Below are 25,856 nucleotides of genomic sequence, written 5' to 3'. Positions count from 1 at the left end.
CCAGTTCTACGAAGAGAAAAGAGAGAGAACGAAAAGAGGAGAAATTGCATTCCCCTGGCAATGCGACCGCCACTGTGGCGCAATTTCCTCTTTAGTACGGTACATTTTGAGTTCTTTGCCACTAATTAAATGAACTACCATAAAATACAGGGTAAAATTTCAAGGGTGGATTCTTTATACGCAGAGAATGAAAATAGGTTATATCAACTTGGTTCCGAAAATGCCTAACTTCTTGAGTTATCCGACATTCAAATATGATCCTACTGTATTCACATATGGTTACTTTCTGGAATAATTATACAGTTTGTTGTTTTTCTTAAATCCAATACTTAAAATGTCTACCGTCGGTATACAGGTCTCGGTATGTTGCCTTATCGACTTCTGAACAAGCTTCGACATTCCTCACAGAGTTCTTATTGTCTGATATTCGCAATTCACTTCATCCAAGATAAGTACCTACACATCAGGCCCGTACCCATGGGGAGGGGGTCCGGGGGCGGGGGGCATGCCCCTAAATTGTCATGGAATTGGACTATGGAATATTTTAAATAATGTGAGCTTCTAAAAAATCTGCCACAGTAAAACCGTGCAAAGCAGTGTTTTCTTTCGTGAAATAGAACTAAAGTTCGTAAGAATATCTTTAACAGTATAACTTTAGTTTTTGTTCTAAATACGTGATATTCAGATATCTATTATATAAAATAAGAGTTGTGTCTGTTCATTGCTCAGAATTTGAAAATAATGGTATTTTCGTATCAAGTAACAAGGAAATGCACTTTTTAATTTTCCGTAATGTCTGTCTGTCTGTCTGTCTGTCTGTCTGTCTGTCTGTCTGTCTGTCTGTCTGTCTGTCTGTCTGTCTGTCTGTCTGTCTGTCTGTCTGTCTGTCTGTCTGTCTGTCTGTACACGCATCACGAGAAAACGGCTGAAGAAAATTTAATGAAAATCAGTAGGTCTATGTAAAGTTGTGGATGAGCCACTACAATGTAGCCTATAAATCATTTTATTCACGCTGAATGAAATGGAAGTTTAGGGGAAGGTCTACAATTTAATTCTCAAATATTTATATTATTAGTGGTCGTATTGATAAATACTACATAACTGAAGTTATATAGAATTAAATTTCCGATCATTTATGTCCTATACATTTTTATCTTACCAGCTATGATAACACAGATATTCATGAATTTGTATTTTTGTTGCTAAGTCCATATCAACGACGAGCCACGAGAAAATAGGTTAACAGAATTTAATGAAAATCGGTATATAGAGTCGGAAAACAAGATACTACAGTTTAAGCTAGGCTATAAACAATTTTATTCACCCTGGATGAAATGGTAGTTTAGGGGAAGGCGCCTAAAATTTAATTTTTAAATACCTATGTTATTGGTCCTATCGAAAAGTACTGCATAACAAAAGTTATAAAGAATACAGTTTCCGATCATTTGCTTTATTCAGTTTTACCGTACCGACTATGATAAGAGTGGTATTTCAGCGTCGGAAGAAAAGTAAATGTGAAGACCTACAATATCGAAAGCGCATAACAGCGATCAATAATAACACTTCATTGACCATTGTTTTTTGTAATGTTCTTTGTCTCTTATGCTGACACTCGACTGCGATAGACGGGATTACTGCTGCGTACCGAGTATAACAGCCTGACTGACTATTGGCGGGAAATAGCTGGGGAGTTAGATAACTGTATTCTTTAGCATGCCATTCCTCTGGTTTATACATTTTCTGATACTGCTGGTACGTAACATCATAGTATTCCAGCTGTTCGACCCCCCACTCTGGCGCGATGTTTTGAGTGAACAGTGTGCAAACTTAACGCAGAGGCTCACTTAGTAGTAGTATGAACTGGTCTAGAATTACAATATAGGGCTATTCCAAGTTATAACACTACAGTTCACTAAACAACTCAAAGTTCAACCCTGATAAGAGCCGTTTCTTAAGAAAAGCTTCATCCTCTTTACTTGTATTAAATCTACATTATTTTTATTCCAAATTAGCAGCGAAGATGGGGTTTCTCCTCTGGCTTGAAGGAAAAATTTGCCTCCAAGTCAGATAGTACCACCCCCCCCCCTCCCCGGCCAGTGTAGTTAATTGAGATTTTCCGACTCATTCGGTACTCCTAGGAAACAAATAAGTAAACGGGCATATGTTTTCCCTAGTACTCTGCATTATTCGAACCCCCCGCCGATAAAAAAACGAAGAGTGTTCACGGATCACGGATGGCGGACTGGTGACTCCAGCTCTGGAACTTTGGACTGTTAGATCGGCAGCGTAGTACTGTTCGTTAAAAGTGAGAAAATCTGTGGTTTTTCATTTGATCGAGTATTTCCTTGCTCTTAATCGCTCCATTCCTACTGACGTTATTGTAATGACCTATGTTCATTTCAGTTTGGAAAACCACTAAGAAAGTATTTCTGAGGATCTAAAAAGGCAGGTGGGAGAGTGAGTGTCTGCCATTATAATGAAAACTCCCAAACATGATTGTGACTGATGGTAGGTAAGCGGGAGCGGGCTTACCATTACAAAGAAAATTCCCTAACCCAGTCTTCATATGAGAAAAGACGTTTGGTGAATTCCCCGTCGCGTTTCTAGGGTAACGTTAAGAGCTATGCAATTTAATACAATCTTGCTCACATCGTGTACACAACCTAACCTATAATTCTGTGTACAACGTAGAATTCCGTAGCGAAGCACGGGTACATCAGCTAGTCAATAATAAAGTACTCTGTCATACATCTGTTTTCTCTACACTGAGACTCTTCAAAACTTACTTGAGGTGCACTGCTGGGCACGACAGGCTCACTGGACTCACACTGCAATACATACACCGCCGTGTGAAAGTAACCAACTCCGAAATAGCCACCTTCGTTGCATAGATACTCGCATGCCTGGTGTCTTTAATTAAGTGTTTAGCTGAGTTGATTATTTTCTGCTAATTTGCACCATAATATTCCGATTCTCTGTCTGTATGAAAGACTACTATGGTCACATCTAATACCCAACGGTACTTCGAGTCTGTCCCCACCCCACCCTCTCAAAAAGAAAAACAATAACCTTTCGCGTGGGTCTCATAAACATTAAACTACATCAGTGTTTAGGAATCATACGGAGCTTCGGGCTGAATACCCAACATACTATACATACATAGAAGGAAAACGTGGGTCTGGGTGGAGATGTTTATCCCAAGCACGGAACCTCCAACAGTTGTTCGACACCCACGATATAGCAACCCTGATATGGGATAACTACAGCACGACAGACCCCCAAACTCCTGTGAGAACAAGAAGAAGAAGAAGAAGAAGAAGAAGAAAGTGGAAAATTTTCTTAACTTGATAATAACAGTAATTTTGCTTCACATGAAGATCAGGCACAGACGAAAAAAGGCCACTGCGGCTCCCTCCCCGTCCTTCGCGGCACCACATCTAACCTGAGAGACAGTGTCACCCTCAATGAGGCCCGTCGTACCCCTTCAGGGTATGGAATGAAAGCTTTAAAAAATCTACGGCAAAACGTGGAACATAACATAACACTTTTGTCTGCTGTACTCCTATACTTCTCTCTCTTGCACTTACCTCGCACGCTTTCCACCCTTTCGTCAGTCGGAGTCAACATTTTCACATTTTCAGGATATACGATATGTGAGGGTGTGCGAATATTCCGCATTGTACAACATATGGCCCGCCTTGATTTAAAGAAACATAATAAGGGAAGGTTAAAACATACCATGAATGAATACATTTTGAACACATTTGTGCGGGTTATCGCACAAAATTACGTACTATGTTCGCATTGATCAATGTTCAGAGTAAAACTCTGTATGTAACATTACCTTGTTGTACCTAGTTAGGTCGAAAATATTGGAGGGGGGGGGGGGGGGGAGTCCTATGCCTTAGTGTCTTTACGAGAGCCTAGCTCTAAGTACCACTCCGACACGCCGCAGAGAGCATGAGCACACAGACAAAAGCCACCAACATAACACTCTCGACACATAAGGCGACGTTGACTCCTCCTTTTCACTTTCTGTGGAGATGGCTGTTGGTCGAAATATGGACAACAAAGATCAAGTGATCAAGTTCGCAGGTTTTGCGTTGTATTAAACTAGCTTAGTTTACTGGCAACTGAATATGTGATTAAGACGGTTCGTGCTGAATTGTATTGCGAAGTATTAGAAAATATCTCGGTAGTTCATACCACCTTATCAGAATAAAACCGCTTCTCAATCTTGACTAACATCAATCATTCAAAACCTGACAGTTCGTCAATTCAGTCTCTGTTGACTTTGATAGACATCTTTGATTATAAAGACACGTCTAAGAAGTGTTCTTCATTACAAAATACAAATGGAAGACTTGAACAGTCGTAAAATCGCGATGAAACTTCTGGTCGGTTTTTTTTGTTTGTTTTTTTTTTTTTGCTTTTTTTTTGTTTTTTGCTTTAGGTCGCTGCGACACAGATAGGTCTTATGGCGAAGATGGGATAGGAAAGGCCTAGGAATAGGAAGGAAGCGGCCGTGGTAGAGCCCGAGCATTTACCTGGTGTTAAAAATGGGAAACCACGGAATCTGGTGCGTCATAAGCCAATGCGAGAGAAAGGTCAGGTCGCTATCTTTAATATAGGCCTATTAGTGTGTAGATGACAATAATAATAAGTTTTACGTTCCACTTTCTTTTACGATTTTCAAAGGCTTCGAGGTCCGGAATTTTGACCGGCTGATAAATCTACCGACTGCCAACTTGAGCTCAGAAGGCCCGCGTTCTGCCGTCTGCGCCACTCAGCCCAGCTTTTATGTAGACACCAGGGGCGGTGCGTGGTATTGTTGCAGAGTTGCACAACTCCCAATAATTTTGCACTTCATTTGTCGTCTTTTTTTCTATTGTTTTAGTTTAATAAACCTAACATGTATTCGAAAACATGTCAAAATCAATCATCTTCGTTCGTTCGCTGTACTAATGCTTCGTAACGGACTAACAAACGCTGCTGTCTTCGAATCAAACTCAGGGGGTTTGCTTTCCTACGGCAGCTCCCTAGCGACAGCGCGGCGCAATATACCTCAACAGGGACGAACGGTTCGAGCCCCACTGTCGGCAGCCCTGAAGATGGTTTTCCGTGGTTTCCCATTTTCACACCAGGCAAATGCTGGGGCTGTACCTTAATTAGGGTCACGGCCGCTTCCTTCCAACTCCTAGGCCTTTCCTATCCCATCGTCGCCATAAGACCTATCTGTCTCGGTGCGACGTAAAGCAACTAGTTAGCAGGGACAAACGTAAGCCTGCATAGCATCTGGTAGCATGCTCGCCCGTATCGGTCTCAGAGAGTTGCACGAGACTAGCAAGTCCGCTACCGAGAAACAGTTCCAAATGTCCCCGTTAGATTGCGCCACTCTGCGGAGATTACTTCATTCCTACTTTCTCTCCTCTCGCAAAGGTAATTCATTTCCATTTTTTAAATGTACAAATTTTATTTACGTTTCACTGACGTTACGACGACGATGGGATAGGAAAGGGCTAGGAATTGGAAGGAAACGACCGTGGCTTTAATTAAGGCACAGCCACGCCTGGTGTGAACATGGAAAACCGTGGAAAATCATCTTCAGTATTTCCGACAGTGGTGTTCGAACCCACTATACCCCGAATCCAAGCTCACAGCTACGTGACCCTAACCGCATGGCCATCTTGCTGGGTAATTTCTTTTCCACGCCATACCAGACCACCCACAACATTACCAACATCTTGCTTCAATGAAAAACAGGACGACAAATTTTCAATTCAAGTAAGGCAAAAGTAACTGTGCCAGGCTGAGTGGCTCAGACGGTTGATGCGCTGGCCTTCTGACCCTTAATGTGGCAGGTTCGATCCTGCTCAGTCCGGTGGTATTTGAAGGTGCTCAAATACGTCAGCCTCGTGTCAGTAGGTTTACTGGCATGCAAAAGAACTCCGACAACTCGGCGTCCCCGAAAACCATAAAAAGTCGTTAGTGGGACGTAAAGCCAATAACATTACAATTAAGAATAACTGTAGTTACAGTGTATAATTAGCTTCTTCTTTTTTTGGGTTGTAATTGCCAGATATATTACAGTTTTATTAGGAATGTAGTTCATTACTTAACGATAATAGAGTTTCTTGTTATTTCTGTAAGCTATAAAAATGTGACAATGAAAATGATGGTGCAACACCCAGCTTTAGAAACGACCAGCCGGCACTGGTAGACACTATAGCTACACATACGCTTCGGTACGCATACAAATTACAACGCATTTTAATTAGAAAATCCAATAATAAATACCTATTCACTTGCTTATGGAATGCACTGAGATAGATAATAATATTAATTTTTAAAAAAGTGCACCAGGTCGACAACGGTCTTCAAATTTAAATGTCAAAATGCATTCAATGAGGCGTGCATGTGCATTCATCCGCAGAAAATTGACCGGCAACGAAATATTTAATTTTATAGATTCTCCTAATACGAGGTTAGTCGTAAACTGTGGATAGCTGGTGGCCAATGGGATGATACTTAGAATCCTACCACCAAACAAGAGAATTTTGAAAGAAAGCCATTTTCGGTGCGGTCGAACACCCGGCTCGAACCCCTCTAGGAGTTTTGCATATTTTTGATTCTTGTAAGGATTTTAAGAGTATCTTGTACTCTGGTAGAGTACTGAGTGTTAACTTGCTTTCCCATTTCTTTTTACACCTACCTTTACACACTCCGATTTATTTATGTATTTTTCTTGTTTCGGTTCCTAACTCTGGTAAGCTTTCTTCTTAGCCCAGCATTCCTTCAACTTTGCGCTGTGACCGAGCTCGATAGCTGCAGTCGCTTAAGTGCGGCCAATATCCAGTATTCGGGAGATAGTGGGTTCGAACCCCACTGTCGGCAGCCCTGAAGATGGTTTTCCGTGGTTTCCCATTTTCACACCAGGCAAATGCTGGGGCTGTACCTTAATTAAGGCCACGGCCGCTTCCTAACCACCCCTATCCCTTTCCTGTCCCATCGTCGCCATAAGACCTATCTGTGTCGGTGCGACGTAAAGCAACTTCCAAAAAAATTTTTGCGCTGTAGGTTGCTTTCCTTTCCTGAGTCCACTTCACTCCCACTCCACGATGCAGTGTTTTAGCTGACAGTGACTGAAGAGTGTCGGATGTTCTGATCGGCATTCTAAATTTATCTCTGTTGAATATATCTTTGAGATCAATTTTTTAAAATTCTAAGTATTTTCGAACCAGTTTCGTCCATTTAGCATTTGTCCCCTTCCCTCTAGAAAGGGCGTTGAAGATTCTTGAGGTCAGTGTCTTGTTGTCCATTCTACGTGACTGTAGAAGATAAGTCTCCTCTTTCTCATGGCTGATGTTATGCTCTCTAAATGTTGGTAAAGCTCACGTTATTATGCCTAATTCTGTATTCACCTCCCTCTTTAATGGGGCCGATGATTTTTCTCAGGATCTTACGTTCTTTCAGTTCCAAATTCCTGAGCTGTCTTTTTTGACCATGTTCAAGCATTCTGAGGCATACAGTACTGAAGTACGGTTTCTTAGTGTCAAAGTTTGAGGCGAAGGGGAAGGGATTTGGACTTGTAAACGTTCGTACAGAGGTGGAAAGCTCTCTCCAGTTTGGTACACCTGACTTCCATGGCTAGATCTTCACTAACGTTCGAAGTTTTCCATTCTGCGAGATATTTGTAGGAGTTTATCACTGTATCCCCATGTGGGATTGAGTTGGGTGTATCTCAGATGTTGGTGATGAACTCCGTTTTGTTAATGGCAACCCTGAACCCTACTTTAGCTGCTACTGTATTTGACTGAGGGAGGAGAGTTGGTGTGTAGCTTCCTCCATAGCCTACTTGATGCTAGGAGTGTGAGGTCATCTGCGAAGGCCAGTCAATTGATGTTTAACTTGTCTTTATTGAAACCGATTCTCAACCCCGAGTTTTCGCCCATTCAACGAATGACTGTCTCTAGCATGCAACTGAAGAGAATAGGACAGGGCCTCTCAGGGTGCATGCGCGTGGTGCATGCACTGTGCACGGTGCAAAAGACGACTTCGCTTGGTTGACCAGAGTGCAGACCCCCCCCACTCCTCTCTCCCTACACCTGTCTCCCCGTTCGGCCTGTCTCCGCGTTCCTCACCTTCACTGCTGTTTCTCCCCCACTGCGAAATGTTTACGTGTGGTGAGCGGAGACGCACAGTTGTATGGGACAAGGTTACCAGTGTTATTAAAAAAATAAAAAAAGTGAATTAGAAATACACATACATGTTTGAGAGGAATGTAAACATAATTTAAAAAAATGCAGAACCCGTAACCAAAATGAAAATGCTACAGTACTGGAACAAAACTCATTTGTGGATATAGAATGCTCTTCTTCAAGCTGTTTCAACTTCCTTAATTCTTTCTCTCTGACGTCTCCTATGATTTCACAATAATTTTCCGAATGTAGTCTGTTGTAGTGTCTTTCAATAGATGATTTTCTTACGCACGTAATTATCGTCCCACAGATTAAGCATTTGGCGTTATCGTCACGACAAACAAACAAACAAACAAAAATACGAAAGTTCCCAGTTCGATTGAAATGGACTTTCGGAAGTCTTTGCTTTCTTCGAAACAGGTTGCTCCATTATTATGTTGTTGTCGTGCGCTTGTCTATTTCACTGATAAACACGTCGTCTACCACCAAACGCTTCGTCGCTCTCAGCACACTACACCATCCGAGTCAAGCCGAGTTGAGGCGAAGCGTACCGATGCACAGTGCACAGAGCCTATGCACCTCGCTCTGCACGCGTGCGAGTTTGGGCGTTTGAGAGGCCCTGGAATAGGAGATAAACCACCGTCTTGCCTAGCACCTGTTCTGATATCAAAGCTTTTGGGTAGTTCCTTTCTGAAATTTACCTTTGACTCAGTGTTTGTCAAAGTAGCCTTTACGAGATTCAGGGTCTTATTATCTAATCTCAATTCAGCAAGGGTCTGAAAGAGAAATTGTCTATCTATGGAATCATTTTCCCAAAAGGGCTCCTCCCAAATTGATTCTCGGGACCTTATTTATTTATTTATTTATTTATTTATTTATTTATTTATTTATTTATTTATTTATTTATTTATTTATTTATTTATTTATTTATTTATTTATTTATATTTTCCTCAACAATTTTTCCCAAATCCAGTCAAATTTAGCTAAAAATTGTTCTCATCTCTCTATCCAATAATAATTTAGCTGGTGTTCGCATCATAGGAGTATGTGGGGTACTCCGGCAGGAGATTAAAAAAAAAACTAGTTAATTGTGTGAGTGAGAGCCCACAACCTATTTAGTACTTGTATATGCAGTTCTTTTGTGACCTTAACCCCTGACTTGGCATTTTCGTTAGTTGATGGGTGATAAGGGGCCCCCACCATATTTAATCAAGTATCATTAAATTCTCTGCTCATATAGCACGTAGCTCCGTCAGACGACAGGCACCTGGGGACACCAAACAACAAGCCTCTTTCAATGCTACAGGCAAAGTGTGAGATTTACAAAACACTGGGGCAACATTTTCCTTAACGTGCAAGGTAGGTTTACCTTTATTGTATGTTCTCAAACTGCCATCAAAGAATGAAGGAGGATAATTTTTCAAAATTGATTTCACATCATCATCATCTTTGCAATCTATCTTGTCAAAAATGTAACCGTAACGTGACAGCACTATTTGTAGTGTGATCAAATTGTTAAATTACGTTGTCATGCTTTGACATTTTAGCAAGGAGAGAGAAATTCGGGAGTGCACTGTTTATTTGTTTTCATGAATGTTGTTATTATCACTTGTGATTGTGATCAGTGAAACAGTGCAGTTCCATAATAGTCGGGATTACATTAGCTGTTAGCCTATTTATGTGTGTGCATAAATGCCATTGTAGTGTAGTTAATTCATTAATAAATGTTGTAATGCAAGCAGATTTCTGTTCAGCTAGTGCCATCGGATTATTATTATTATTATTATTATTATTATTATTATTATTATTATTATTATTATTATTATTATTATAATTTTATTATTATTATTCAGTTGTATCAAGGTGATGATATGGATAATTTGGTTCTGGAACAAGAAGAGGCTGTTGATGCTGATGAAATGGGAGACCCAGTTTTGAGGTCAGAGTTTGACAGAGCTGTGAGCGTCCTAAATAGGAACAAGGCACTTGGAATTGATGACATTCCCTCTGAATTACTGACTGCCTTAGGAGAAACCAGCATGGCAAGGTTATTTCATTTAGTGTGTAAGATGTATGAGACAGTAGAAGTCCCATCCGATTTTCGGCAGAATGTTGTTATACCTATTCCCAAGAAAGCCGGTGCTGACAGGTGTGAAAACTATCGCACCATTAGTTTAGTATCTCATGCCTGCAAAGTTTAACACGTATTGTTTACAGAAAAATGAAAAACAAGTTAAAGCTGAGTTGGGAGAAGATCAATTTGGCTTCAGAAGAAATGTAGGAACACGTGAAGCAATCCTGACTTTACGTCTGATCTTAGAGGATCGAATCAAGAAGGACAAGCACACGTACGGTACATGGCATTCGAAGATCCAGAAAAGGCATTCGATAATGTTGATTGGACCAAGTTATTTAAGATTCTGAAGGTGATTGGGATCAGATACTGAGAACGAAGAATTATCTACAATCTGTATAAAAATCAGTCTGCAGTAATAAGAATCGAGAGCTTTGAAAAAGAAGCAGTAATCCAGAATCCAGAAAGGAGTGAGGCAAGGCTGCAGTTTGTACCCCCTCCTTTTCAATGTTTACATAGAACAGGCAGTAAAGGAAATCAAAGAGGAATTTGGAAAGGGAATCAGAATCCAAGGAGAGGAAATCGAAACCTTGAAATTTGCCGATGATATTGTTATTTTATCTGAGACTGCAGAAGATCTCGAGAAGCTGCTGAATGGTATGGACGAAGTCTTGGGTAAGGAGTACAAGATGAAAATATATAAGTCCAAAACAAAAGTAATGGAGTGCAGTCGAAGGCAGGTGATGCAGGAAATATTAAATTAGGAAGTAGATGAATATTGTTACTTGGGTAGTAAAATAACTAACGATGGCAGAAGTAAGGAGAACATAAAATGCAGATTAGCACAAGCAAGGAAGAGCTTTCTTAAGAAAATAAATTTGCTCACTTCAAACATTGATACAGGAATTAGAAGTATGTTTTTGAAGACTTTCGTGTGGAGCGTGGCATTGTATGGAAGTGAAACATGGACGATAACTACCTCAGAAAGAAAGAGAATAGAAGCTTTTGAAATGTGGTGTTACAGAAGAATGCTGAAGGTGAGATGGATAGATTGAATCACAAATGAAGAGATACTGGATCGAATTGGCGAGAGGAGATTGATTTGGCTAAATTTGACGAGAAGAAGAGATAGAATGATAGGACACATCTTAAGACACCCAAGACTTGTGCAGTTGTTTTTGGAAGGAAGTGTAGGCGGTAAGAACGGTAGGGGTAGACCAAGGTATGAATATGACAAGCAGATTAGAGCACATCTAAGATGCAGTAGTTACGTAGAAATGAAAAGGTTAGCACAGGATAGGGTGTCATGGGGAGCTGCGTCAAACCAGTCTATGGACTGATGCCTCAAACACACACATCTAAAAGTATGATGGTGCTGGTTAGTGAGAACTCGACTGATTGGGGAGGGGAAAGAGATGGCGGCGCAGCCCTGTCAGAGTAAAATGTTACGAACCGCCACTGCATCTGTGTTGAAAATATGGACCTCTTCAGGGCAAAACTTGGTGTTGTTGTAACTGAAAACATCATGGATATTTAAACATTTCTGAATTATTATTTTTTTTTTTTTTGCTAGCGGCTTTACGTCGCACCGACACAGATAGGTCTTATGGCGACGATGGGATAGGAAAGGCCTAGGAGTTGGAAGGAAGCGGCCGTGGCCTTAATTAAGGTACAGCCCCAGCATTTGCCTGGTGTGAAAATGGGAAACCACGGAAAACCATTTTCAGGGCTGCCGATAGTGGGATTCGAACCTACTATCTCCCGGATGCAAGCTCACAGCCGCCTGAATTATTTTGATGAAGTATATGGTCACTGTGCAATCTTGGAACAAGTGGGCTTTTGGATGTCCAGAATGTTTTTGGAGATATTCCAGAGCTGTTATTACTGGTGTAATTTAATTTCGTGTGGCTATTTCTAGCCGAGTGCAGCCCTTGTAAGGCAGACCCTCCGATGAGGGTGGACAGCATCTGCCATGTGTAGGTAACTGCGTGTTATTGTGGTGGAGGATAGTGTTATGTGTGGTGTGTGAGTTGCAGGAATGTTGGGGACAGCACAAATACCCAGCCCCCGGACCATTGGAATTAACCAATGAAGGTTAAAATTCCCGACCTGGTCGGGAATCGAACCCGGGACCCTCTGAACTGAAGGCCAGTACGCTGACCATTCGGCGAACGAGTCGGACATTACTGGTGTGAAAATAACTTATGTCATTCGCTCATTTCATATTCATTTTGTCTATGTTGTTTGGGCTTACATGTTTTTGAGTCAGAGAGCGAACAGGTTTTAACACCCAATTTGCTTGCAATTGAGAGCCACTTATTGTGTTCTCTCCGTCAAACATGGTCTTCTCTAAAATATGTTCCTTGCATTTTTTTAAATGTAACATTGGTCAAATGCAAAAAAAATAAGGGTCGGTTCGGGTCATCTGGGTGAGTAATTTGTGGCTTTAAAATCTTGCTATTGGAAAGTCGTCTCATCATATTAACACTGGTCTTATGATTATCGAAAACTAGACATACTACAAGAAAGCCACAAGCCTCAATCTCTCTGATTACAGACAGTGCCAAATCTATATATATAAAATAGCTTGTCCTGACTGACTGACTGACTGACTGACTGACTGACTGATTCATCATCGCCGAGCCAAAACTACTGGACATAAAGAAATGAAATTTTGGGGATATATTCATATTATGATGTAGGTGCTCGCTAAGAGAGGATTTTTGGATATTCCTTCGCTAAGGGGGTGAAAATGGGGGTGAAATTTTAAAATGAGTGTATCTATATCTCAAAACTCTAAAAGTTTACAGATGTAAAAATTGGTATTTAGAATCTTCTTTAAAAATAAGGAAACACGTATTTTTTTGTTTTCAGAAAATCCCAATATGAGGGATGAAAAAGGGTGAAAATTGGGGAAAATGGATTGAATGCCTTTAATCAGGATACCGGTACTTATATCTCAGAAACTGAAGATATTACAGACCTGAAAATTGGTACTTTTGATCTCTTTTAAAAATAAAGAAGCACGTATTTTTTTTGTTTCTGTAAAATCCAATTATGGGAGGGTGAAAAGGGGGTGAATTTTTAAAATGAGTGAATCTATATCTCCAAACTTTTAAAGTTTGCAGATGTAAAAAAAGGTATTTAGAATCTTCATTAAAAATAAAGAAACACGTATTTCTTTGTTTTCGGAAAATTGCAATAGGAGGAGTGAAAAGGGGTGAAAAATGGGTTGAATGCCTTTAATGAGGCTACTTATATCTCAGAAACTGAAGATATTATAGACCTGAAAATTGGTGTTTGGGATCTTTTTTTAAAAATAAAGAAACAAGTATTTTTCGTTTTTCTGGAAAACCCAATTAAGGGGGGTGTAAAGGGGGTAATATTTTAAAATGACTATATCTATATCTCAAAACTTTTAAAGGTTATAGATGTAAAAATTGGTATTTAGAATCTCCATTAAAAATAGAAACACGTATATTTTGTTTTCGGAAAATCATAATAGGAAGGGTGGTAAATGTTGAAAAAGCGGTCGAATGCATTTCATGAGTCTACTTATATTTCAGAACCTGAAGATATTACAGACCTGAAAATTGGTGTTTGAGATCTCTTTTAAAAATAAAGAAACGCGTATTTTTCTTTTTGTGGAAAATCCAATTAATGGGGGGGGGGTGAAAAGGGGGTGATTTTTTAAAATGAGTGTATCTATATCTCAAAACTTTTTAAGTTTATAGATGTAAAAATTGGTATTTAGAATCTCCTTTACAAAATAAAGAAACACGTATTCTTTTGTTTTCGGAAAATCCCAATAGGAAGGGTGTAAAAGGGTGAATAATGGGTTGAATGCCTTTCATGAGGCTACTTATATTTCAGAACCTGAAGATATTACAGACCTGAAAATTGGTATTTTGGATCTACTTTAAAAGTAAAGAAACACGTATTTTTTCGTTTTTGGAAAATCCAAATATTGGGGGGTGAAAAGGGGGGTGAATTTTTTAAAATGAGTGTGTCTACATCTTAAAACTTTAAAATTTACAGATGTAAAAATTGGTAGTTAGAATCTCCTCTAAAAATAAAGGAACACGTATTTTTTTTCTGTAAATCCTAATAGGAGGGGTGTAAAAGGGTGAATAATTGGTTGAATGCCTTTAATGAGGATACAAATATCTCAGAAACTGAAGATATTACAGGACTGAAAATTTGTATATGTGAGCTCCTTTAAAAATAAAGAAACACGTATTTTTTTTTGTTTTTGGAAAATCCATTTAATGGCGGTTAAACAGGAGTGACAAACTGGGGTGAATTTTTTGAAAGACTATATCTACAGAATATCTGAGAAACGTAAAATGTTACAGACGTAAAAACTGGGTATTTGGAATCTCTGTAAATGTAAAGAAAGATAGGTGATTTGTTTTTGGAAACTCCACTTAAGGGGAACTAAAAAGGGGTGAAATTTTAAAAAGAGAATTTCTACAGTATATCTCAAAAACTTAACATGTTATAAAAGTGCAAAATTGTATTTTTTATCTCTATTAAAAATAAAGAAACGTGTATTTTTAGCTTTCGGAAATACCACTTGGGTGGAAGGGGGGGGGTAAAAGTGACTGAAAATGGTGTTGAATTCTTTTAATTAGGTTACTGATATCTCAAAAATGAAGATATTACAGACGTGAAATTAGACATTTGGAATCTGCTTTAAAAGTATAGAAACACGTATTATCGGAAAATACAATGAAGGTGGGGTGGGGGGGATGAAAGAATTGAAAAATTAATTGACTTAATTGTATGAGAATACATACATCTAATAAAAACTAAAGTTGTTACGGACGTGAAAATTGGTATTTGAATCTCCTTAAACAAAGAAAAACGCGTTTTGGGAGGGACCACCTTGGGGAGCGAGAGTGAAAAGGAGTTGAATTCCTTTCATGAAGACATGTAAATCAAAAACTGAGGAAGCTAGATTCGGGATAATTCCTATTTAGAAGATCCTTTACTATTAAAGAAACAAGTATTTTTTGCCGGAAAATTCACTTACGGGTGGGGGGAGTGTGAAAAGAAGTGAAAGAAAGTGAATTATTTTTATGGGAATACTTACATCTCAAAACTGAAGGTAACAGACGTGAACAATGGTGTTTGGAATCTCCTTTCAACATAAAGAAACACGCCTTCTATTATTTATTTTTTGGTGGGGGGTAAGTTAAGTTAACGGCGGTGGGGTGTAAAAGGAGGTAAGACCAATTGATTTTACTGTTCATAATGTACTTATAAGGAGCCTCCGTTGCTCAGGCGGAAGCGCGCCGGCCTCTCGCAGCTGGGTTCCGTGGTTCAAATCCCGGTCACTCCATGTGATATTCGTGCTGGACAAAACGGAGGCGGGACAGGTTTTTCTCCGGATACTCCGATTTTCCCTGTCATCATTCATTCCAGCAACACTGTCCAAATTTCATTTCATTTGTCATTCATCGATCATTGCCCCAGAGGTGTGCTTCGGCAGCCGGCACAATTCCTATTGTCGCCGTTAGATGGGGCTTTATTCATTCCATTACTTACCCTGTCGAATGACTGGAAACAGGCTATATAGTTTCGATGTACTTATTCTGATCATAAACCGATCATTTTTTAATCTTTCCTGGGTTCGTTTTCAACAGCCATCTTTTCATTCGGAGAACGTTCTTAGATTACAGTAGATTCTCCTGGCATATAAATAAAAATTTAAACACATTTGAAATAAACGATAGGAATGAGATGGACCGTCAAATTGTTCACCTCTATAATAAGGTCAATAATGCACGGAAGTATGTCATTGGTGTCGGCAGAAATCCCGCACACTTGCCTACGCGCGACAATGGTGCTGGTCACATTGTAACAATGACACTGGCAGCAGATGTAATTTACCGCCACGTAGCGGTCTTGCATCTTGCTCTGGGGTCGAGAACATATTTTAATAATAATAATAATAATAATAATAATAATAATAATAATAATAATAATAATAATAATAATGTTCTGGACCGTTGTCAAATGTGCGGACCACCCTGGAAACGGGTCCTGGACGTGTAATGACTAAGAATGCAGTCCGGCCGCGGGTTCAGTACCGCGAAGGCACCCAAGACGACACCAAGCCGGATCTCCTGAAGGATTTGATTCATATTAAAAACGCTTATAGGAAGAGATGGCAAAGATTTAGGGACCCAACTGACCGGGTGGAATATCTGGACCTAGCCCGGGAAGTACGAAATCGATTGCTGGAAGGAAAGATTGAAAAATGGGAGGAAACATACCGTAATCTATTAGAAAACGAGTCAGATCGCGAATTTTGGCGGATTCTCGCAGAAAACGAGTCAGATCGCGAACTTCGGCGGATTATATATCTAAAACAATAAACATTCAATTGTAAATTTTAGTATAATACCGTAGCGAAGCACGGGTATCTTGCTAGTTATACAATACATGGCTGGTAGTCTGTACTTATTGCATAACCCTGCTATCATAAAACAAAACAAATTATTGGCGAGAATTTCAGATTTGCTCACATTCTTGACGTTCTTAATTTTGGATATAGATGTGGTTTTGTGACCAACAAAAGTATCTAGCATTTTGTCATAATGTAATTGTTGTTTTATTGCCATTTCATCCACTATCAACATATTTTTTCAGCCTCATTCAAATGTTCAGATTCTAGAGTTAATCTCCCTTTCACAAGTTTCATAACTCCTGTGTCCCATGAAGTATCACCCAAATACCTGGACAGTGTGTTCTTAGAAGGCAACTTTAGTATATTTTTCTTAGCCTACCTGTAATCTTTAGGTGATATGCATTCCCACACTATACTGTGTTTTACAGTGGATTCTGTCCATCTAGGAGACCATTTCTCAAAATTCGCTATTTCCCCAAGAAGGAACAAAGACTTGTTGCTCGGCTGTTTTAATTATTCGTGACGAGGATTTATGATCATTGTTAAAAGTCTCCAACTCCTGAACAGTTTTATTGAGTTCATTCTCAAGAAGTGAAAGTTTAGCCCACGCTCTCCACAATTTCAGTCATAATTTATTTTTCTATTTTGAGCAGCTTCTCGTCTAAAATGATGCACTGGATATCAATGGAATGATGACAATCATCATTTCCGGAATACTTGCGCAGGGAGACACCTGAGGTATTGCTTTCTTCACAACTAAGTTCAGTTGATTCGTATTTCCGTTTCTTACCTGTGGCATTGAATGAATGTTTTACAATAGGTCTACATTCTGATTTGATTTGTTGGACTTTGTAAGATGGATAAGAAGGGAAATCAGAGGGAACAGCAGCATGCTGCAGTTTCTTTTCAATCCAGGTCGATAGTCAGACTCACAAAAACGAAGGCTACAAACCACAGAAGAACTAGAATTTAGAATTTAAATTGTGTCTGAAGTCTGCTCTTGATATTGCATTTAGCCATTATTCTCTGAGATCAGTTTGGTTGGGAAATTCGTGAAATGATACTCCTCTCACTTTACAACTCTGGCTTGTGCAGCAAGGCATGCAGCAATACAGCATTTCTATTGATAGATTGAAACCTGTAATAAGACATTAATATGCCAAGTTAATGTAGCCTATGGCATGATCATAAGCAATAACTAATTAAAACAAATGTGTCACAATAGCCTTTCATGAGGTAGAAAATTAGATGAAAAAGATACGTGAAACTCGAACAGTGCACAAGATTTAAGCATGTCTTGTAATTACTCCTTTTAATTAATTACTGCCATTACATACCTTCTTATAATGAAATAAATCGTATGTACTTTTATTAATATCACAACTGAATACACAATAATCTACATAAACAAACGGCACTCAACACATTGTTTACTACGGTACCTCTTGCTCATTCTTCCTAACGTGCCTGCAGCGTGGGTCTACCGCACGCTACAAGCGCGACAGCGTTCAAAGTAATCCCTGTGTGATGTTCGCAAAGAAGCACGCAAGCTGAGTGAGGCTGAGAGATATACTACAGGGCGATGGCCTAACCTACCAATGAGCTAGGAACCTTTTACTCTCAACAATTAAAAATTCCTTAGTATAAACACAATTTTCATATTTTTCATCAACCATTATTTTCTCTGCTGACTTAATAATATGATGAATATAGTCTGTCAATACAGTTCTGAAATTGTTAATTGGTACCCGATCCTTAAATTTTTTTAAATAATAATCTTTAGAAATTATGTTATACGTAGCCCTCGTGTCAATTTCAAATTTTACCTATGCATTATTAACAGTTAACTCAATAAAAATTATTCTATTGTAAGAAAATAATGAATTGTATGTATTTACTTCAAGGGTCATCTCCCTAACATCTTCATTAACATGGAAAAAGTGTCAAATATCAACACCCCATCATTCTAACTTACATCTTTTGCTTCTTCAAAATATTTCGTAGAAGATTGACTAGGACACAATCGAGTAATATACCCTATAGCATTACACTTGAAACACTTTGTGTTCGTGCACCAAGAATATGTGCTTTCATGATTGTCTGAAGCGCAGTGACTGCGTTTAGGAAAGTTATTTAACTTCTGTTTGGGTTTCTTGCCCCCTTTCTCCTATTCTTAGAGAAAAATTGTTGATCTAACCCAGATTCTGTTCTGATGCAAACCTGGGTCTGTTGCTTCTCAGAAATGTCTGTCTCCTTCCCTACTGCCAATTCAGTCAATCCTGTCAGAATGATGTTCTCTTTACTTGTATCCTCTTCGAGAAGCCGGTCTTTTTACTTTTCCTTCTTCATAGCTGATAACAAAAAATGTTTCTCGGCACTGTTGTTACTGTCTCTCTAAAAGCACAATCCGCCACCAACTGTTTCAGTTTTGCTACCTACTCTCTAGCTGACTCGCTCTTACTTTTAACTGTCGTACAGAATTTACCTCGAGCAGAAATATGCATATTCGTCGGGCTAAAATTTATAACTTGATCACCTTAGCATAGCTCAAGTTGGCTAACTTTTTTGGGACACACAGACTCTCCAGCAACGTATAAGTGTCCTCCAAGATCAACGTCAATAGAATGGCCTTTTTAACTTGTACATCACTGGTTTCTGCCATGAAATAATAATTGTCCAACTTTCCTTTGAAAACATTAAAATTTGTTTTACTATTTTTGAAATAGAGGCCAAATGACAAATATTGATCTGCACTTGCAACCATTTGGGTTACACTTGTAACCTCCTTTTGTTTAGTTTCACTGATTTCTGACATCTTTCCTATTCCTTGTTACTATTGAAAAATCTGAATCAATTATTCACCATTTGTTTAAGAAAACAATTTTAATTGGTAAAAGAGTGTGTGAAGAAACATCAAGCACAATTACACCACAGCCATCATGCATAAAGCATGATCAATAGTCGACCTAGATCAATTCCAAAGAAGAAGTAACAATCTAATGTATCAAGATAGAAAAAATATATGTATTTTGCTCCTGATAGCTGTCTTACCTGAGCATTAATGAGTAAATAACTATTGCATGTTTTCATTTCTTTGTGCAAAGTTTGTAGTAGCTGTAGCGTGTCAAGATACATAACCTGAACTTAAACATTATGCATGTAAAATTTAATTTGACAAGAGTAGGCCCTATAGCCTACTTTTAATTAAGGCAAAAATATCTACTCTATAGGAATCAGTAGAGTCAGTATGTAAAGGTAGCACTTAACTGAACAAATGACTATCCCAGCTAATTAACTTAGGTTGTGTATTGACAGGTTCGAGTTTACTTCGGGAGAATGGCCGCAACCTGTGAGGGAAGGCAATCCTCACTTCAACAGAAGACTGCAGCTTGTCAGCGAGACTGGCTATTACTTAACAATATTACCAAACGGTCATGTCAAGGGAGCTGACGAAGACTCAGATCCTTACAGTAAGTACCATGACTATTCCATTGCTACTAGAAAAATTACTATGTACTATGCAATTTCCCCATCAAATACACATGGTGGTTTGCTGCAAAATTAGTCTAGAGATATCGTCATCGTCATCATCATCATAATCTGATACTTCCAGATTGCCATGTGTAATGGTATTGAAAGAGCTCTCTCCTGAGTTATTGATTTACAAATGTGTCAGTCTCCACAACAATGCCCTGGCTCATTCGTCTTTATTTCACATCAACTTTCATCTGGTCCATCCTTCTCTTTCTAAGTACCGACCGAGTTGGTTATGTGGTTTTGGTCAGGTAGCTGTAAGATTGCATTCAGGAGATAGTGGGTTCAAACTCTACTGTCAGTATCCCTGAAAATGGTTTTCCATTGATATCCATTTTCACGCCAAGCAAATGCTGAGGCTATACCTCAATTAAGGCCATGAACATTTCTTTCCTATTCCTAGCCCTACCTTACCAGTGTCACCGTAAGACCAGCCTGTGTTGGTACAACATAAAATGTTCTGTAATCCACTGCCTGATCAATATGAAGCAGCCATCCGATGCTTGTTTATGAATTTGAGGGTGTGAAGAATCTTGATGGATTGTAGTGACTGTTTGGGTAGGTTTTCTTAAAATCTTATATCTTAAGGAGCCTGGGTGCGTGATAATAGTTAAGTCTAAACAATTAATTCCCTGTCCAATTTCAGATTCAAGTGTGAATTTTATATGCGGATCAATGTTTTTAGAATAATGAAAGTGGTAGCAGCATATCTTATGCTCTCGTTCATAATTGTTATAGTGTCATCTACGTATCTTGCCCAGAAAAGGGTGTTGTCAAAGTTATTATTATTATTATTATTATTATTATTATTATTATTATTATTATTATTATTATTATGATTATTATTATTATTATTATTATTATCAATTTTGGTGTTTTCCAAAACATCCAAGTACTGTAAATCTCGGCCAAGATACCTGAGGCCGGGGATCCCATAGCCAATTCTTCTTGTCGATAAATAACGTTATCAGAAGTGACATAATTGTTGTTTATAACTAATTTAAGCATAGACAATACTGAATGGATGAAGAGAATGATTTGGTTGAATATTAAACTTTTTCATGTATCGATCCATTCTTTAGAGTTTTAACGGATTTTTAGACAAATATTGATAGTTCCTTTTTAAAAACCTTTGAATGAATTGTGATGTTTTATATAAAGGAGACGGTCTATAGTTAATTGAAATCGTCGCCATAAGACCTATCTGTGTCGGTGCGACGTAAAGCCCCTAGCAAAAAAAAATAGTTAATGAACGGGCGAATGTGGACGCCAGTCTCGTGTACCTTGGAGAGGGCTTTGGCTGTGGGTAGACTTGTGTTCATACTAATTAGTTCCGTATTTTTCCTTGATCTGTCAGTAAGTATTAAGTATTCTTGAGGGTCTGCTTAAGTTGACGTTGGATTCTCGGGGTAGGGTTTCTTTAGTGTAGAGAATGAGCTATCTTTAAAAAATGTATTTGTTTTGCTTATATGTTCACTTCTATCCATTATGATAGTAGTGTTACCCTTATCTGCTTTTGTAATAATAAAATTATCATTGATCTTCTTTTTGAGAGCATGCGTTTGTTTTGTATAATAATCAAATCCTTGTAGCTATTATTGCATAATACACTATTGAAATTAATATATGACATAAGTTTAGTTATTATTGTGATCACCATTCAATACGGATCAAAACCATGAAGTTTATATCCTATGATTATGCAGCTGACCAGGCAAAACAAAAATCCTATTTATATTCGGGCCTTAAAGTCAAAATAGCCAAATTGAGCAAAGTATCACAGAGTATCACTGTTTGAGAAATTGACACCCGACTTTCTTAAGGGTAATTTTAAAAGACATTATCTCTCTTTTCAAATTACGAAGACCCAAACTAGAACAAATAAGATTTGGCTGAGAGAGGAGATCAGATTTTTGTACAAGAAAAGTCATTTTAACCATAGATTAAATGAGACTCACCTCGAAACTACAAGTTTACTTTCGGATGCTCTCTGGAATATATTTCAAGCTCAAGTTGACAACAGATTATTTATTGTATTATCTATAAAATAACAAACCGTGGAGAAAAGTGCATATGTTAATAAACTCTAAATTCAACAATTGCTATGCTAAAGAAACCAACAAAAATATTAACATGCCCACCAATTTCACTCTCCGATCATAAATTTGTCCAAGGTATCATTGAATGATGACGAAAGTTTCATTTTACGCAGGGGTCCTGCACACAATTGGCCTAATTTTAACACTCTGAATACAGCCATCACTGCAACAGTAGAAGCAGAATTAGCCATTATCAAATTGCCAGCAGAAAAAAGGATGAAGTAAGAAATGAAGTAAAAAAGAAAATTAAACAATATTCTTAACCCCAAAACAAAATATTAACTCCCGCAATTCACCCCTTACAGCTCATAGCAACAATAGCTACAAGGATTCGATTCTTATACAAAAACAAGTACATGCTCTCAAAAAGAAGACCAATTATAATAATCTTATCATTACGAAAGCAGGTAAGGGTAACACTACCGTCATAATGGATAAAAATTAATATATAAGCAAAACAAATCAATTTTTTAAAGATAGCTCATTCTCTACAGTAAAGAAGAGCCCCACCCTGAGAATCTAGCATCAACTTAGGCAGACCCTCAAGAATACTTCATTCTTATTGACAGATCAAGGAAGAAAACTTAACTACGAGGGGCGTATTATATTGTTTTACACTTTATTTTTTATGTCCGGCTATCGTTTTCACATTTCACTTTTGAAGGTGGTGACGTGTAACTAGTGGCTTGTTCCACCGTTTGGTAGTAGTACATGCACAGGGGCCAACGAATGCACTCGTCATACCCATTTGATAACAACACTGTCAGCATAGGACCAGACAACACAGAAACCAATCGTCAGGGACAGCGCTATACGACTTGGTTCCTATAACATACAATAGAAGGAAATTTGATTGATCCACATTTTTTCAAAACCTTATATGTTGTTAATATGATCACAACATTTTTATTCAGTACCGGTTTTGGTGTCAATGGACACCATCATCAGCTGAAACAGGTCGTATGGACAAAGATATACAACTATGTAGTACATATAATAGACCCTTAGTAAATGACATTAATAGGATGAAGTAAAAATACAATGCTAAAAATAATATAAACAAGTTATGTGCATGCTGGTCAGAGTATAAAATGAAAGTGAAAATATTAACAAATGTTCGAAGATATGATCACTTTGAAATAGTTAAAATGTCTCAAGCGTAGCACTGCTAAACACTAGGTTAAAATAAAACATGGACATCCAAAAGCTGTCTTGGTATGCAGTCCTTCCACAGAGCATTGAATATAAAGTAACATAAGTTTGATGGTGGCTTGTAACACCAACTCATAAAAAGAAGCCGTCATTTTTGAGGTACTCAAAGAAGTGAATCATATTGCAGACAAAGAGAAAGTAGATATATGGCCAGAAAGTTCTCAATCCAATTCGGAACCTGAAATATGAAGAGAGTTAAAATGAAATCTTGGGAATAGGGTAAAACACTGTAAAGCTGAGTAGGAGACTCACCTCTAAAGGCCTGATGTGTGCGTGGAGAGTGACAAGGAGCAAGTGCTGGAGTTTGCAAGAAGCATAGAACATCGTTACGGGGGGAAAGGGGTGGGTCAGGAAGGGGGAGAGGAGGGGTGATGGAGGGGGCGGAGTCAGGTGGGCGTGGTAGGGAAGGATAACGTGATAACGTGTGGCGTATAATCTGAAAAACAAGCTATTTTTAGGGAGTTTAACACTGTTGAGAACTGAATCAAATAAAATTCTGGGCTTTTCGGAAATGTCGTTCAAGTTGAGATTAGGATTGAAATATTGGTCTAGATGTATGTAACAGGCTTCAGTGATATCTAGTAGGGGGCCTTTGCTAAACGTGTCTAATATTGTTAAATCTTGATCTAATCCATTAAATTTGTGTTTATAATCTTTTATGTGCTGACCAACTGCGGAAAACTTATTGTATTTAATTGCATTGAGATGTTCGCGTATCTAATCTTAAAGCTCCTGCCAGTTTGTCATATATATGAACTGTTACAGTCGTTGCACTGAAACCTGTAAACTCCTGACTTAGTAAAAGGGTCCGATTTGTTGACCAGATTAGAATTATGGAGAATATCCATATTTCTATTGTTGGTGCGGAAAGCAATATTGACGTTATGTCTCTTGAATAGGTTGGCAACGCTGTAGATATTTTGATTGAATGTAAAAGTTGAGAATAACTTAGGCCTGGGATTATCTTTTGTTAAGTTAGATTTAGATCGATATTTGTTGATAATACGTTCAATGAAACTTTTATTATAACCATTAAACCTGGCTGTCGCACGTATAGTATTAAGTTCTTCGTTTAGGTCTGCTTTCGATATTGGAATTTTGAACGCGCGATCAACTAAGCTATTGTAAGTAGCACGTTTGTGGGAATAGGGATGCATGGAATCCTGTTTTACTGTTGAGGCTGTATGGGTAGGTTTTCTGTGTACTTTATAAGAGAATGAAGAAGGGAATCTGGTGATCGTTATATCTAAAAAGTTGATAGAAGCGTTAGTTTCTGAACCCAGTGTGAATTTGATATCAGGGTCTATGTTGTTGAGGATTGAGAGGGTATTCAGTGCATCGACAGAACGCTCATCGATGATGACATACGTGTCATCTACAAATCTGGCCCAGAACTTAATATTACTAAACTTACCATTCCTTTCAATGGCATTGTGTTCCAGAAAATCTAAGTATATTTCTGCTAAGATGCCAGAGGCCGGTGATCCCATAGCCAAGTCGTTTTGCTTATAGATGACCTTGTCATATATAAAATAGTTATTGTCCAGTAAATCAGAGATTTCAAGTTTGCTCAATTGAGGATTAGAATTCAGATTATTCTCGATGATGGAAAAAGTTTGCTTGTTTTTTTGCTCGGATACATGTTAATGATATCGAAAGAATGCAGTGTGTGGTGCGGTTGCAAGTTAAATTTATCTAGTTTCTTTATAAGCTCTGCAGTATTTTTAATGGATTTTTGAGCAGCAAGTATGAAATGTTTATAAGGAACTGTTGAACAAACTGAGCAAGTTTTTATAAAGGGCTTGGCCTATTGTTTATTATAGGGCATATGGGAACACCGGCCTTCTGGAACTTCGTTAGTGCTTTCACGAGTTGGTAAGCAAGGGTTCATGTTGATGAGCTTCAACTTTTCTTTTTCAGTTAAAAGAAATGATGCATTCTTGAGTGTCTTTTTAAGTTTCCTCTGAATTATGAGCATGAGATCTTTGTTGATAACCGAAAAGGAGTTATCTTTAAAAAAGGTTTTTTGTTTTTTCAATATAATCTGTTTTTTTCATAATAACGGTGGCATTTCCTTTATCCGCTTTAGTGACAATGAGTTGATTCTCTTTAATTTTCTTCTTAAGTTCAATGATACTGGTTCTTTCCGGATTCGGGTGGTGTGAAAATTTTATTTAAATGTCTCTTAACGCCTCGTCTTAATTCATCTTGCAAATCTTTCGGCATTTTGTTAATGGCGACTTCGATTTCAATAACTAGTTTTGAAGCAATGTTATTCGTACTTACACCTACGTTCGGCCAATTATGTTTTGGGCCTTTAGAAA

At 38.3% G+C, this 25,856-nt stretch overlaps 1 protein-coding gene across 5 annotated transcripts in view; it reads left to right on the top strand.

The window, feature by feature from the left end:
* LOC136867306 (fibroblast growth factor 1) overlaps positions 1 to 25,856 on the top strand; it is a 312,684-nt gene that overhangs the window by 239,891 nt on the left and 46,937 nt on the right. For 4 of the 5 annotated variants that reach the window (XR_010859654.2, XM_067144461.2, XM_067144462.2 and 1 more), the window contains exon 2: positions 20,003 to 20,157. Coding sequence is in view for 4 of the 5 variants with exons in the window: in XM_067144461.2 (XP_067000562.1) it covers positions 20,003 to 20,157 (155 nt within the window). In the remaining variant the exon portion in view is untranslated. Of the gene's footprint in view, positions 1 to 19,987; positions 20,158 to 25,856 lie in introns of all 5 variants that reach the window. The other variant, XM_068227070.1, reaches the window with a different exon arrangement.

Source organism: Anabrus simplex, chromosome 3, assembly GCF_040414725.1.
Source record: "Anabrus simplex isolate iqAnaSimp1 chromosome 3, ASM4041472v1, whole genome shotgun sequence".
Classification (NCBI taxonomy): domain Eukaryota; kingdom Metazoa; phylum Arthropoda; class Insecta; order Orthoptera; family Tettigoniidae; genus Anabrus; species Anabrus simplex.
This window is presented reverse-complemented; position numbering and strand designations above follow the sequence as displayed.